Genomic DNA, 16,644 nt, shown 5'->3' on the forward strand with positions numbered 1-16,644 from the left:
TCACTCAATGCCTTCGATAAACAACCTCTTGTACCTTATCACCAGGAGCATCCACACATCTCCCAACCACCTTAGAGTCAAGTTTCTCTAGTATTGTCCACCACATATGTTACTCACACCTTTCTCTGAATATCCTCATTTCTAATTTTATCGCTCCTAGTATGACCATACATCCACCTCAACATCCTCATCTTGGCAATATGCATCTGCTTTACATGAGAGCTTTTGACTGACCAGTATTTCATCTCATACAATAATGCTAGTCTAACCACCACTCTATAGAACATACATTTGAATTTTGATGGTATTTTGTTATCACACAACTCACAAGACTTCAAAGGCAAGCCTCCACTTCATCCACACCTCATTAATATGATGTGTGATATCCATCCTTCTTTGTTTGTTTGAATTCATTTTAATAGCTTTAATTCCTTTCCCCTCTCCTTTTTATTTGATGTTTGTTAATCTTCCAATTTCGCTTATTTGGTAGGGGCTAACTAATTTTGATGTCTTTTTAGATTTATTTTGAATTTACATAGCACAAATCATGAGTTCTTTGTGATTTTTTTCTTAATTTTTCGTTTATATTAATTTATTTATTTAATCTATATTTTATAATTTGATACATGTCTTAAATATTGGAATTTTAACTAAATATGAATTAACATTAACTTAATTATTACAATTTATGAAACACGCGAAATAAATATAGTTGGTAGACATAGTTGGCCCGTTTATACATTGAATTCTCTTTTGGACCCAAATAACTTAATATATTGATATGTACTGACGATAGTGTAGGCTTCGTTAACAAAACCTAATAAGTCTATTTTCGGGTGGCCGGCCCATTAGGTTAAGGTTGATGCCTATAAATTCATAGCTAGGTCCCCTCTCATATTCTTAACCATAGAACAATTGCACATTTGACGGCTAGTTATAGGAGGAACAATGAGAGGAAGACGTAGCTCGTTATTCCATACGTCTGAAACACGCTTCTACATTGAGGAACAAACGCCTTAATAGGTACGCATCTTAATCTCATTTTCATATAGTTTTCTTAACATATGGAATATTTATTGTGTTGTTATAATTAACTTGCATTAATATGCTAATAACATTGATTTTTTCCACTTTAGACTTAGATGAATATTCAAATTTTCATGAATTGGATGAATTACTAGGAAAAATAATACTATTTTTCTAATAACATTTTGTTTAAAGGATGAATATCTATCCGATATGCACCTTTAAGCAAAAAATAAATATTCGTTTTGAAGCCCAATTTATTCGAATTAGCCGTCGCATTTTATTCTATTGTGATATATATATTACATCTAATACTATTATTACAAACAAAATTTGTTTTATGTACATATATTCTCATGTAAGATTAATAATAACATCATTATTTATAGTTGTATAATAAGTGTGTGTTGAAGGATTGATGTTTGAATAAGTTGTATTTGATTTTAGCTTCTATATTTGAAACATATAATGTGTTCATTTCATTTTTATGAGTAATTGAATAATTAGTTTGATAATTAATAGCTTCTATGGATTTATTTTTTTATATGTTCTTATGTTTGTAAAATTTTAAGTGAGTGACAATGAAATTTTTATTATTCACATTTATTTTTAGACAAAATATTATTACTCTGAATGAAACTCAAATAGTGCTTGGTAGTCTAATATTAATAATAATATATTAAAGTTAGCCATAATATATTAATGTACTGATTTTATATAGGGGTTATTAAAATGACTTATTTTCAAAATAATAGGTCAAACTATGAATTTTTTTATTATAATATTCGACACGGTCCTTGAAATGGATGAAAGTGTTGAAAATTCTATGGTAAAATAGGAAAAGGTGGGAGCTTCTATACTTAGATTATCGAAAGACAAAGGAGGAAAACATGTATACTAAACACCTTTCTTTGGTATGCTTGGTTATTAAGGAACCGTTGCATCTATATATTTGGAAAGATGAGCCTCGGTTTCTTTAAGGCGAAGGAGGCTTAAAAAAATTTATGTTACTTCTTGAGAGAGAATCTCTACTTCGTTTCTTCAAGAACAATGAAGTAAAGGTTTTTTCTCAAGATGTAACACAAATACTTTCTAAGATTCCTTCGTCAGTGAAGAAACTGAGACTTGTCTTCCCAAATGCATAGATGCAATCGGTCCGCTATAACAAAACATATCAAAGAAAGGTGTTAAGTATGAGAGATTTCCTCCACGCTCTTGATAATCCATGTAGGGAAACTCTCATCTTTCTCCATTTCACACACTTTCATCATTACTGGGACTCTGTCAAATATTATAATGATTTTTTTTAATATGGCTTATTTATTATAAAAGTAGAGTCTCTACGTAATTTTAAAATTTAAGAAATTATTTTAAAGGTATTTAGAAATTTGGTATTTAAAATCAAAGTAGTCTAAGTATTCAAATAATTTTTTTAAAAAAAGGTGTTAGGCCCTTGAACAATTTTTAAATGTGATATCAGTCTATTTAAATTTTAGTAAACTATGAAATAAAATCTATGTATAAAATAAATTATCATTATTTTTGAAGTTCGTTAAAATCCATATAGTTCTTTAGTTATGAAAATGTGAATGACTATGTTCAAGTAGACTTTAACTTGAATGTTTTGTCCCATGTTCGGACCTTAAACTAAATAATTGATTCGATTCTAAATTTTAAATTTTTAATAACTACAGAAGAACATATAAATTTCTTAAGTTATTGTGTCATCTCAATATAAGTAATTTTGGATCGTGATAAAGATGATTTTGTTGACATTTGCCTTTTCTACCCCTCACTCTTCTTTCTCTAGTTAATTCCCAAAAATGGTTATTCAAGTTTTAGAAATTATTTTCAAATTATATATTTTTTGTTCATTTAGGAGGAAATTATTACTCAACTATAACTATTTTCCTCAAATCTTGTGTTGTCGAACGTTTTCATTGAGAAATAATTATTTACTCTTTCTGTATTGATGCTTTTGCTTAAACTAGGTGGCTACTTTTGTATATCTATACATTGTTTTACAATAATTTTGAGAGATGCAACTTCAACTTGTTTTATACTATTGAAGCTAATGTTGAACACTCATAATTAGTTGTTGATGGCATGGATTGAAACGATGAAGCATTGTCATAACGTGTTTCGTTTATCCACCATGTCAGTTGTCTTTAGTATTAGCCTTGTAATTATATCTTCAATAATTACATATTTGAAGTGAAGAGAACTCGATATTGTTGAGTATCTAAATGAATAGGTGCAGGTGTAGCAACATGAATACCACCAATTCATACATAATTGATCCTGACTTATACAATCCATAGCGTTTTCTCTTAATTAACATTCTTTGATGTCAAAATCAACTATGTATATGAATCTACGATATTCATGTTTCTTCATTTACACCTATTTCATTTCTACACACAATAATATTTGGTTGTCTTCACAATTAAATATCTAATTATTCAAGATAACATGATAATTCTAATACTAAGTACTCCCTCCGTCTTAAAAAAACGAGCTCCTTTATTTTTTAGTCTGTTTTAAAAAGAATGATTTTTTTCTTTTTTTGGTATCAACTTTTCATGTGGCATGTTTAAGGCCACAAGATTAAAGATTAATTTTCTACATTTGACATAACTTTAATTTAGGACCACATGATCAAAAGTCTTCTTTATTTTCTTAAACTCCATGTCAAGTCAAACTAGATTAATTTTTGTAAAACAGAATAAGTAGGATAAATAAGATGGAGAAAAAAAATATACCATGACAATATTGCTTCATCATTTCCATTCATACAATCAACAATTATTTATAAGTGTTCAACATTAAGTTCAATAGTTTGTTTCATTTACTTAATTTTCTGTCAAAGTCAAATTATTTTATTTTGTTTTTAAACGGAGAGAGTAATATTTACTTTAATATGGTCTTTAAGTTGACTAATCATGAGTCAATGACCACCTTGACTCACCTTGTTGTGACATTAGCATTGTCTTTTTATTTATTTATTTTTATTTCAAGTGTAAAAAAAGGAGATTCACAAATTAACTGTTCCAACCACCTAATCCACTATGATTTTTGCACTCTTCACTTCACTTGTTTCAAACATCTGTCTCCCATGTTGTCACCTTCCTCCAAACCCTAACCCTAATTCTCATCAATGACAAATCCAAGAACCCTCTTCACCATTCAATCTCCAACAAATGCATCTTTTTCTTCCCATTTTACCCTCAAGAATCCTTCAAAATCACAACAACAACCACCAGTCTATAAGAAGCTCAATTTTAGAGTTCTTTGTTCCTCTCAACCTTCAAGAACCCCACAGAATTCAAATCTAATTTCTACCCTTGTCAAGATTTTACGCGTAGTACCGGATTGGGCTGACAAAATTCAAGAAGGGGGTATGAGAAAAAAGAGATCTTTATACAAGCATGAGACTTGGGTGCAACACAGAAGTTCATTAAGGCATGTTAGGCATTTGTTTTCGAGCTTCAATTCGCGAGTTGTTTTGTCGTTGATACCTCCTGTAATAGCTTTTACTTCATTTGCATTTGTGATTGCTAGTTATAATTCAGCAGTTTCATTTCATTGGTTGCCTGAGTTTTTCCCTATCTTGAGAGCTAGTCCACAGCCTTATCAGTTGACAGCTCCAGCTCTGGCACTTCTATTGGTGTTTAGGACGGAGGCGTCTTACTCGAGGTTCGAAGCAGGGAAGAAGGCTTGGACTAAAGTCATTGCTGGAACTAATGATTTTGCTAGGCAGGTCATTGCTTGTGTTGATAAGAGGGATGATGTGCTCAAAGAGGCACTTTTGCAGTATATCATGGCATTTCCAGTTGCCTTAAAGGTATATATGTTGATCAATTTGGCTCATTATAGTTTTTTTTTTAAAAATGAAATAGAAGTAGGGGAAAGGGAAACAAGAGAGGGGATTACAAGGTGAGGATCGAACCGTTACCAACGACATAAAAATGTAGGTAGCCAACCAACTGAGCTATTAAGATCCTCCCTCACTATAGTCTTGTATTTGTACCTACATTTTTTTGTGGCCTAAGATCAGGGTGAAGCCAGGTTTGACTAAGGGGGTCCGTTGATGAACCCCTTCAACATAAACTTATACATGGTATATATAGTAGATAATGAATTCTCCTTAGCTTCTTCGTGTGTTTACTTCTTTAGATTATGGTCAATAAGTCTTGCTACGGGGTTACAATTGGTCCCTGCACTCAGAGGCAGATCTAGGATTTAAGATCTTGGGATTCACCCTTTTAATATTGAATCCATTATATTTTATAAGTTATGGTTCATGTATACTATTTATTGCAATTTTATTGAGTGTTTACACATAAATTTGTACTCCACACTAGAAATACAGGTTCATATAAACCTGGTACCAACAAGCTGCATCGTCCCCCTGCCTGCACTCTGTATAGGAGATCATAAGTCATCGTTATTGATATGTTGCTTCAACCAAGAGATAGGGAGACAGCATCGTAGCATGAAATGAGCCAATGCCAAGTGCAAGATTTCTGCTACTAGTTCTGTCATGATATAGGGAAAAAGGATGAGATAACAAAAACATCTATAAATCTCTACTTACAAGGCAAAGTAAGGAATAATCTGCTAGCTGCAGGCTAATGCAATGATCAGGTAGTTGAGACTAAAAATGCAGTAAATTTCTAGAATGTCTCTGGAAATTACACATGAAATTTAGCCATGAGTTACAAATTAATCCAGTGAGTGGCTTTTCAGTTATTTTCAAAATTTCAATGTCCATGTATATTTTTTTTATTTTTTTTTTGGAATAACCGTGGTGTCGGGCTAGCTTGCGCACACCTTAACTAATTCCATGAGATACCTGTCACCTCCCTCCAGAAATAGGCCTTCTATTCCAGTATTGTTGTTGAGGTTCAACTGAAATGACCTTAAAATCGTAGAAGCTTTAAATCCTTATTTTACATTTTAAACATAGAACATGAGGTACGTCGATCTCTTTGCAGTTCGCATACTGGTTCACTAATAAGTCGTATTGTACATGCACGAATCACTGAAAAGCAAAATGCACTTTCTATGATGAGCAAAGGGATAAAGCTCCTTGCCTCTTGCACTCCTTGCCTCTTGCATAGTGTTAACCACTAAGATTTCAGTACTTCTATGCAGTGCCACATAGTATATGACTCGGATATAGCAAGTGATCTCAAAAACTTACTTGAGGCTGATGATCTAGCAGTAGTTCTCAGTTCTAAGCATCGCCCTCGTTGTATAATTGGATTCATCGCTCAGAGCCTTCAGTCGTTAAACTTGGAGGGGACAATACTGAGTCAGCTGGTAATTATTCTTCAAATAGTTATACTACTTTTAAATGTAATAAAAGTCTCCTCGCGGCTGCATCTTTTGTTTCTGTTTCAAACTTTTCCTTTGAGCATATTAGAAGTTCAATGTAAATAACAATCCTCAGAAATCTCTTTCTGGTGGTTTCTGTATTTTGGTAATCAACTGATCTTTTAAGTTCCTTTATGTTAAGCACGTTGATTTCATCATTTGCTGGATGCTTTTAAGTTTTAAACCTTGTGAGCAGTCTCCGATGACTTCTGGTTTTAAAAAGTGCAGGAGTCAAAGATTTCTTGTTTCCATGAAGGTATTGGTGTATGTGAACAACTCTTGGGCATACCTATTCCCCTTTCGTACACTCGATTGACGTCAAGGTTCTTAGTCCTTTGGCATCTAACTCTTCCTATAATACTTTGGGATGATTGCCACTGGATTGTGGTTCCAGCTACTTTCATAAGTGCGGCTTCCTTATTCTGCATCGAAGAGGTCAGAGTTTATTTTCTTCTCCTCATTTTGCCAAGCTTTCGGTCTATGCTCTAACCAGAAGAACAAATATTTTGTGATTTAATTACTTCATGTAGTAGAGATCAATTTGTGTAAAGCAAGGGTTTATAAAATGTTAGACTTGGCCTGTCATACTAGCAATATATAGTTCAGGAAGAAAAGAAAAAACGAACATACTATAGTTTTCCTTAAGTTTCAATAGATGGGGTTCTCCACCTAACATCATCTTGAATCTACACAAAGTATTTGATATGTATGCGTACATCCTACCTTCCCAGACGCCACTTGTGCGATTATACTAGGTATGTTGTTGTTGTTGTCTGATGAATGGTCTGAGGCTCCAAGCTTCATAATACTGTAACAAAGGCACAAATAATAACAAAAATAAGAGTAGAGAGGAAAAAACAAAGGCACAAATAATAACAAAAATAAGAGTAGAGAGAAACACAATGAAATGGTTCTTGTTTTATTAGAGCATTGGTGTTACGGAGATCTCAGCTTGGTTATTTAGCTTTCTGGATGAGGAGTGTAGACGATGACTAATCCCTCCGTTTCAATTTCTTTGTTTTTTATTTGGCACAGAGTTTAAGAAAGTAAAGGAACTTTTTAATCTTGTGGTCATAGAGTTAAAAATACGTAGAATGTAACTGTTTAATCTTGCGGTCTTAAACATACCATGTGCAAAGTTGCCATAATAGGGAAGATGCATTCTTTTTTTTAACGGATTCATATTTGACAAAAAGAGGATGTTCATTCATTTTTGCAGGTTGGTGTCCTTATCGAGGAGCCATTTCCAATGCTTGCACTCGATGAGCTATGTCAGCGTGTTCACGACAACATCCACGAAGCAATGGCAAACGAAAAGCAGATTCAAGAAATAGTAAACAGCAAAAGAAAAAGAAGTTTTAGTGAACACTCTCCAAATGGTTGGCCAACATCATAGGATTGACTAGAAATTACGTCTTAAAAACGAAAGACTGAAGTCTTCTCTATCATGACTTCAGCAACTGTACATAAAGAGGGAATGTCCCATATATGAATGTTGTTTCAATGTCTGGGAAAACAAAGGGAAGACATATTTCTATTACCATATATGTAAATATATAGTTCTGGTGGAAAGTATTCGTTCTAGAAAAGTATAACGCGTTGAGTTCAGCTTCTAAATTCAGTTACTGTATAATTTTGTCTTACAGAATGTGCTCTCAAATGTACAATGTGTGTACAATCTCATGAGAAGGATGAAACTCTTGGAGATATAGTAGAAGAGACATGATTGATGAAACAATTTGCTCAGATAGTGTAGTAATCGCGACTCCCGTGACTTTCTCATATGGTCACTCAACTAATAGACTTTGTTCTCGATTAAAATGACTTTTTGAGACTGTCTTCTTACTTGAAAATGCTTTCTTGAAATAAGAACTAGGGAAAAAGGACAAATATACATACTCTTCGTCATACTTTTGGGACATTGGTGCCCTGTCGTCCAAAACCTAGGTCATATATGTCATTTATTCTAACGAAAGACTAAATAAGGACACGTAACACAACCTTATCCGTCGATCTGATATTTAATAAATGTCGGGTCGGTTAATAAGATTATAATACGTGCATGTCCGTTAGTATAAAGGGTATATATGCTCTAGTTTTTGGACGACTAAGATAAATATATCCAAAAAATATGACGAATCTCCATATCATTTACTACACTAAGAGTAATTTAATCCTAAAGAAAAACACTAAAATAATTATTAAAAGAATCAAAATGTACTGAAGTAAAATACCAAAATTAATTATTAAAAAATAAAAATTAAAGTGTCTGAGCCCGGGTTCGAACCGGGGACCTCTAGTGTGTGAGACTAGCGTGATAACCGACTACACCACCCAGACATAATTAACACTATTTTCTTACATACATATTATAACAAAATAAATGACATAGGAAAGAGTTCACATTTTTGCAGCAAGAATCATTTTATAATATTGTTACACAAAATTGAGCTCGTTTGATATAGTGTATAACAATAATATTAAATATAATTTATAAGTAATGTTTACATAAATTATACTGAATTTATTTTATGTAGTACTTAATTTGATATATTAAAAATAACATGTATTGCATTATTTCAACAAAAAAAAAATCATTTACAAAAATACCTCCACAAATATGGTGGAAATAATGTGGTAAAGGTTTGATCACAATTATGTCTTTAGACATGCTAATGCATACATTAATATATATATATATATATATATATATATATCGGGTTGTACCCTTTGTTCTTAGACTTGTCGTTAGTAGAGTTTTGGTAAAATGACTTTCAGGTTCTACGGGTTCTTCCATATTAGTTTGATTAGTTATTTGTTTAAACCTTTGGGGTTTATGGGAACTCAGTATTTTTCTTATCATTTAAGTCTGCTTCCATATCTTTAAATGCCTTAGATTTCATAAAAAATTGTTTAGTTGGGTTATAGTAATGGTTCTTCTGTCGGATGGTTAGTGTGGGTGTCACTCACGACGGTCTGGGTCGTGACAATTAGGTTTAGGTGATGATCGTAAATTCTTATTGCGTGATATAATCATGTTGATGTCGTTGATATGTGGACACATGTGTAAAATTGAGATGTTCGAATCAAGCCTAAGGGGAAAGAAAAGTTGTATAATTGCATGTCATGAACCTAATTATTGATTGATTGTGTGATTATAAATATGTTCATTATGGATGTGATTGTGAATATGATTGCATACATTAGATCGAATGTCACATACCGGTATACATGCATACATTTGATTGAGTATCGCATACCGGCATGTTAACATACATGGGATCCAATGCCATACTGACATGCTAACATTCATGAGATCGAATGCCACGTACCGATATGCATACATACATTGGATCGGATTCCACGATCCGATGCAACTATTTGAGTATGGATTCCGTGAAAGAACCATTGACTTGTGATGTATGTGTATTGTTGGGATTATGAAATAACACATTCTTCTTGAATTGATAGGTGTTATGGTAACATATATATGATTACTTCATTATGTTGAGTAAAATGGGTATGTGTCTCATTTATTAAATGATTCCGGAAGAGTGGAGCCCAAATGGAAATATAATGCTTTAAATGGAGACCAAGGGTCGAGGATTTGCTATTGATTAGGAAGAGGGTTGTCTGTATCCTTAATAGTCTAGAAGTGAGGGTAGTGTACGTGATGTGAATACCTAGGTAGATCCTATCTTCGGAAAGGGTTTTGTGTTTAATTGTTAGGGAGCCTTGACGTAGTGTACCTTGTGGTCAAAGGTTGAGTTGTGACGTGGAAAAAGTAGGGGTATGTTGTGAATGGTTAATCGAAATGTTGGTAGTCATATTGGGGACTATTATATGAGTTAGAATGACTAAGCTATGATCAAGAACATAGTAAGTAGTGCGACTGAGACGATGGTTAGTGGTAAGGATAATAGTGCGATTGGAGATATTCGGCAATGCTAAAGGTGGAGAAATGAACAGTTTACTTACATATTTCTCAGTAGTTGATTTCATACATTATATAGTGGGAGTCAAGTTGACCGATGATGCATACTAGTACGTGGGGTTTTGTACTGATACTACTCTTGCTATGCCTTTTAGGCATAGTCTAGATACAGGGTCGGTGATGTTTCATTAGGCGAACACGAAGAAAATCTCCAGGAACTTCTATATTTCCTTCCGCATGGTGGGAGATGTGTCCTTGTTATTTGTTTTACCTTGTAATCTTATAATCACTTGTGTATTTTTAAAATAGATCCTTGGGGTGTTAATTACTTTACAAGTTTCAACTCGGGTGGTATAATATCTTTATTTATATTAATCTTTTGGAAAATTATTTATAACAGTTTTCTTTAATTTTTCGCATAGTTTTAAGTCGTTGGAAATCGAAAGTTCTCCTACTCAGGTGTTAGAGTAGGAGCCCGCACGGTCTGATGGATTGTATAGTGACATTTTCATATTTATCTGAGATACATGTTTTTGCATATAATGTATGAAATTTATACATGATACATCAAATTATACAATATAAAAGATTCATGAAATAATATTAGATCACATAAATAGATACATAAAATTTATATTAAATCATACAAGTAGATACATGAAATTAATACTAGTTGTTTTTGATGATACATATGAATATATTTGTATGATACTCAAGTATCTACGCGTTTAATTGGTTGGATACATTATATATTGATAATAGATATATCAAATTATTGAATTTATCATTTTAAGAGTAATAAAATGAAAATAAACAAATAACATGACTAAGATATACACATTTTTTGTCTTTTATTAATAATATATAATACGGAAAAGGTCCTAAAATACCCTCAACTATGCGAATTAAATAAAAATACCCTTCTTCTTCCTTTCGAGCCTAAAATGCCCTAGATGTCAACCTTTAGGATCTATTTTGCGCTTATTTTTAACAATCTAAATAATAATATCAATTAGCAAATTCATTTATGACGTGTCACCATCCTATTGGTTACCCTAATAAATGATTAAGCTAATTAAAGAAAACCAAACCCACCCAAAAGCCCCTCCTATAACCCAAATCTTTTAACCCATTATTACCCAATCCTTTTAACTCATCATCCAGCCCCAAAACTTTTAAACCAAAATGAATTTACACTCATCATCTTCAAATCTCCTCTCTTCTTCCTCAATCGAAGCTCACCGAAACTCAATCATTTTATTAGAAGTTCTCCTCGTCAATTCCTATGGAAAGACAAACTCAGAATTGAGCAATAATGATGGCTGAAGCACTTCGGATGATGCAAAATCAAGTATAGATGCCAGTGAGAAAACTTGAATACTATGGGACTTGTGATAATGCTTATACGTTTCCATAAGGCGTCTTTTTCTTATCGTTTGACAGTACTCTGAAACTATTTTGATGTATTAAGTACTCGTGATCTTCGTAAATGAAAAGACATTGTTGAACAAGACATTTGTACTGAACATTTAATCAACCAAAATGGCTTCTCAGAAATGTATTCTCTTAATTTTACTGCTCTTTTCTGTAATTAATAATCTGACAAGTAAGACAAGTTATCTATTGGGACATATTAAATTACATTGATGGTGTATAATATAATCCATCAAACTGACGATGTATACAAGTTAAACTCTTTAACTAATTGACAAGGAGAACTTCTAAAAGAATGATTGAGTTCCGGTGAGCTTCGATTGAGGAAGAAGAGAGGAGATTTGAAGATGATGAGCGTAAATTCTTTTTGGTTTGAAAGTTTTGGGGTTGGATATTGGGTTAAAAGGTGTGGATAATAATGGGTTAAAAGATTTGGGTTATGGATGGGGCTTTTGGGTGGGTTTGGTTTTCTAATTAGCTTAATTAATTATTAGGGTAACCAATAGGATAGTGACACGTCATAAATGAATTTGCTTATTGATATAATTATTTAGGTTGTTAAAAAAAAGGCAAAATAGAGCCAAAAGGTTGACATCAAGGGCATTTTAAGCCCGAAAGGTAGAAGAAGGGTGTTTTTGTTCCAATTCGCATAGTTGAAGGATATTTTAAGCCCTTTTCCATATATGATAAAATGAAATTAATTAAACATAAACATAATCCTTGATTTTCGCCTTATATCAAGAGATTTAATTAAGGCTTAAGTCATATACGGCCCCTCAATTAAAATTATCAACATATTTCATGTAGACACTCAATCTACCCTTTAACTTATTGAACACTTAAATTTTAATAAATTTATATATATTTGACACAAAATGATAATCAATAAAAAAATAAATATGTGTGCACTTCAAATGCATAATCATAGAAAATGGACCAGTGCAATTGCGGCATGTGGTGATTGAATTATTTTTAAAAAACTCTATTTAAATAATTCAAAAGTCATTTTAATAAAATACAAAAACGTTATTAAATTAACCCACCCCTTTCCCCACCAATCTCACCTTTCTTCTTCTTCGTCTTTTTCTTCTTCTTCTTCTTTTCCAGGAAAATGATGTCCCTTTTCACTGTATCTCAGTGGTCATTAAATTACCATCACCTCTCCCCTCTTTCTCCTCCTCCTCCTCCACAATCTTCTTCTTTTTTGTCGGAGTTTGCTTTCCTTTCCACTGAATTTTCACACATTAAAGCACGGTTAACTATCGCTTCATAGCCCTACACCTCTTTCTTGAATTTTATCCCTTTCACGGGCGATATTGACGAATTTCACGATATAAGAAATAGAAATTAATCTTTACGAACCAATAATATATCATTGATGTTTATTACGCTAACCCCTCATTCACCTTTCATTTAATGGCATTAAAACCTTCCACCCATTTTCTTCATCTTTTCTTCTCTAGTAATCATTTATCGAAAAACTCAGTAGAATATTGTTTTCAACAGGAATAATGGAGCTTCACCAGAAGATGGGAGAAGACTTCCTTCATTTTTGAAATTAATTATTAATATTATTTATTGGTAAGGTTTATAAATCGAAAAGAAAAAGAAAAATATAATTTGAAAATTGCTTTACGCGCTTAAAGGAAGGTAAAATACACCATTTTTTTATCATGTCAACATTTTGTGTTTAATATGAATTATCTTTTAACAAATAAGGTGTTCAATAGGTACATGACTAAATTAAGGTGTCTAAGGCCTCATTTGTTTGCACTTAATGGGGCCTGAATGTTAATCAATCATATTCGTCTCATTCTGTGTTTGTTTTTTAGTACTGAATCTTAATTATTCAGATTCTGTCCATTAAGTTTGATTGTTTTATTTCCTTATAAGCCTCTTAATGTGTCTGAATACATGTGAATGACATCAAAACCGTACACACTCTTAACACCATTTAGACTCATAAATAAGACACTTACCTTAATTCAACTACATCACAACTACTCATAAAAGTTTTTTCATATTTAATTAATGTTAATTACATACTTACCGTTATGATTTCCTTTATTATTATTAACTTAATATATGTCTTTTACTTTCATAAATTAATCAATATTTTTTAATTGATAAGTACTGCATGATATAACATTTAGCACGTTCTAAAAAGTAAAAAAGTATTAATTATTTGATCGATAACAATAACAAACGCCCATTATAAAATAAAATATTTTCATAAACATTATATTACTACTCTATATAAGCTATTTTACATTGTATTATTTTAGATTCTCAAAGTTTTTGAGTGCAAAGAATAGTCACATTAATGATGTATTTTAATGTTAAATTCTTAATAGATAAATCATATTACCTTGCTACGATAAGAATGTTCAAAATATTATTTTCTATATTAAAAAAAAAACTATTTTACTAAAATGAGGTTTTTGTAATATTTTATTTTCAAAATTAATTATCCATCTATTTTGAAAATCCTCAATAACTTCTCTAATTAAGAAAAAATGTTATAATCGATTAATATAAATAAATAAAAATGTATCCAATTTTAAAATTCGACGGATACATGTATTCTAAGCACAAAATATGATAGAAGAAGTAATATTTGAAACTATCAATAATCTTAGTAATTATAATCTAAACTAGTGGGATTATGTAGTTTTCGAAACAAAATTAAACTGATCCCACTAATTTAAAATAGTTAACTACCAATACATGTATATTTATTTATTTATTTATTTATTTATAAAAAAATTATATTTTAATCAGTTACCTATATTTTAGGATTCACTACTTCGAAACTCAAAATTTAAGAGATTAGCATTTGCAAAAGAGCGGATCCACAACAATACATGTGTATTTTTAATTTTTTGCAAATACAATTTTATAATATTACCATTCCTATTATATAAACTAATAAACGATCTCATGCATAGCGCGAATTTTAAAATTAAAATCAGTCTATAAAATTTACTATGCACTTTTTTATGTATACTTTCAAAAACAATGATACAAATCAGTTAACTTATTTATTTGTGTATATTATAATAATTTTTTTTTTCTTATTTTACTTTATGTGTTTTTACATGTTTGATCTATTACTATGAATTTTATTTAATTGAAATAAAATTATATAATTGTTAGTAATTAGTGTTGTTCGAATCAAGCTATATGTATGATACATATATTTTACTTTGATTAAAAATAAAATGTCATAAATCATACATTAAAAGAAGGGATAATTGTATAGAATAACAAACTAATAATATAAAATAAATATAGTAGCTATTCTTTGATTTATTTGTGTTCCATAGCAAACTGTTTGTTAGTCCCTCTCTCCCTCATATTCTCGCTCGCCACTCTCCCTCTCTCATTCGCTTATTCCTGTCGTTTGTCTTTCTCGTTTTATTCAATAGAATAGTATAAATTGTGTTACTAATTGTATAAAGCGAGAAAAAATTGTATAAATGCATACAAATACATATATCTTCATCCTATACACTTATAATTATACAATACAAACATTTTTATGCCCAGTTCTCTTTTGCCTTTCTAGTTTTATACAAATTCAAATTGTATATAATTTATCTCTTTCTCGTTTTATACAATTCGATCAATTGTATATTCCCTGCACAAGTCTCTTTTTGCCTTTCTCTCTTTTTCATTTTATACAAATTCAAATTGTATATAATTTATCTCTTTCTCGTTTTATACAATTCAGTTCTGCCTTTCTTGCTTTCTCGTTTTATACAAATCAAATTGTATATAATTTCTCTCTTTCTCGTTTTATACAAATCAAATTGTATATAATTTCTCTCTTTCTCGTTTTATATAATTCATTTTATACAATTCACTTTAATTGTATATGTATAGAGAATTATGCAAACTTTGTTATAGTATACAAATATGAATTTTGTATTTGCTATATGTGAAAGTTGTCCATAAAAAAATTAAATAGACAACTATTTTTTATTTATTTTTAATTATATATAGCATATAAAAAGTAAGGCCAAACACGATTTTTTTTAAATAAATAAATGTACATTTCTAAATGTTAGACCTACAAATATTGTAAAAAGAAAGAATCCATATTTATGCTTAGTTAGTTAATATATATATACATACATACATGTATATATATGTATGTATGTATGTATGTATGTATGTATGTATGTATGTATGTATATATATATATATATATATATATATATATATATATATATATATACACACACACACACAAACCATTGACTCATATATGCCGTCTGGTGTAGTAAAGGTAATAAGAGATGATGATACGGTGGTGGAGGTTAGTGGTTAGTTAAAAGATAAAACGGTAAAAGATGTTGAGATGCCCCAAAAGGTGACCTCCATGCCTAGACCACCACCTCCTTTCCCACAAAGGTTAGTAAAAAAGATCGAGGATGGTAAATATCAGTGTTTTATAACGATGTTAAAACAACTTTCTATCAATATCTCTTTGGTAGAAGCTCTTGAACAAATGCCCGGTTATGCCAAGTTCATGAAAGATTTGGTTATGAAAAAAATATCAGTCACTTTTGAGGATGATGATAGAATGCAACACTGTAGTGCTATTTTTACAAGATCTCTAGTGCAAAAGAAGAAGATCCAGGTGTTTTTACTATTCCTTGTACAATCGGGTTATTACATTTTGCGAAAGCATTATGTGATCTTGGGGCAAACATAAATCTCATGCCCCTCTTGTTTTACAAGAATTTGGGTTTGGGTGACCCAAATCCCACTGTGATGCGGCTACTGATGGTCGATTGAACGATAAAAAGTCCCATTGGTATACTCCACGATGTGCTAGTAAAAGTGGATTCGTTCATATTTCTAGC

At 31.3% G+C, this 16,644-nt stretch overlaps 1 protein-coding gene and 1 non-coding gene across 2 annotated transcripts; one reads left to right on the forward strand and one right to left on the reverse strand.

Annotated features, from left to right (window-relative positions):
- Positions 1-4,045: 4,045 nt before the first annotated feature.
- LOC101257565 (voltage-dependent chloride channel 1, chloroplastic) lies at positions 4,046-7,994 on the forward strand. Its single transcript, XM_004240056.5, has 4 exons — positions 4,046-4,870; positions 6,184-6,351; positions 6,634-6,840; positions 7,625-7,994. Exons 1-4 carry the CDS (start codon positions 4,184-4,186, stop codon positions 7,799-7,801), a joined length of 1,239 nt encoding a protein of 412 aa, XP_004240104.1. The 5' UTR covers positions 4,046-4,183; the 3' UTR covers positions 7,802-7,994.
- A 677-nt stretch (positions 7,995-8,671) lies between these two features.
- Positions 8,672-8,745, reverse strand: TRNAV-CAC (transfer RNA valine (anticodon CAC)). Its single transcript has one exon. It is a non-coding gene; the product is annotated as a tRNA-Val (tRNA).
- Positions 8,746-16,644: the final 7,899 nt, after the last annotated feature.

The sequence above is a fragment of the Solanum lycopersicum genome, chromosome 5 (genome assembly GCF_036512215.1).
Source record: "Solanum lycopersicum chromosome 5, SLM_r2.1".
Classification (NCBI taxonomy): Eukaryota; Viridiplantae; Streptophyta; class Magnoliopsida; order Solanales; family Solanaceae; genus Solanum; species Solanum lycopersicum.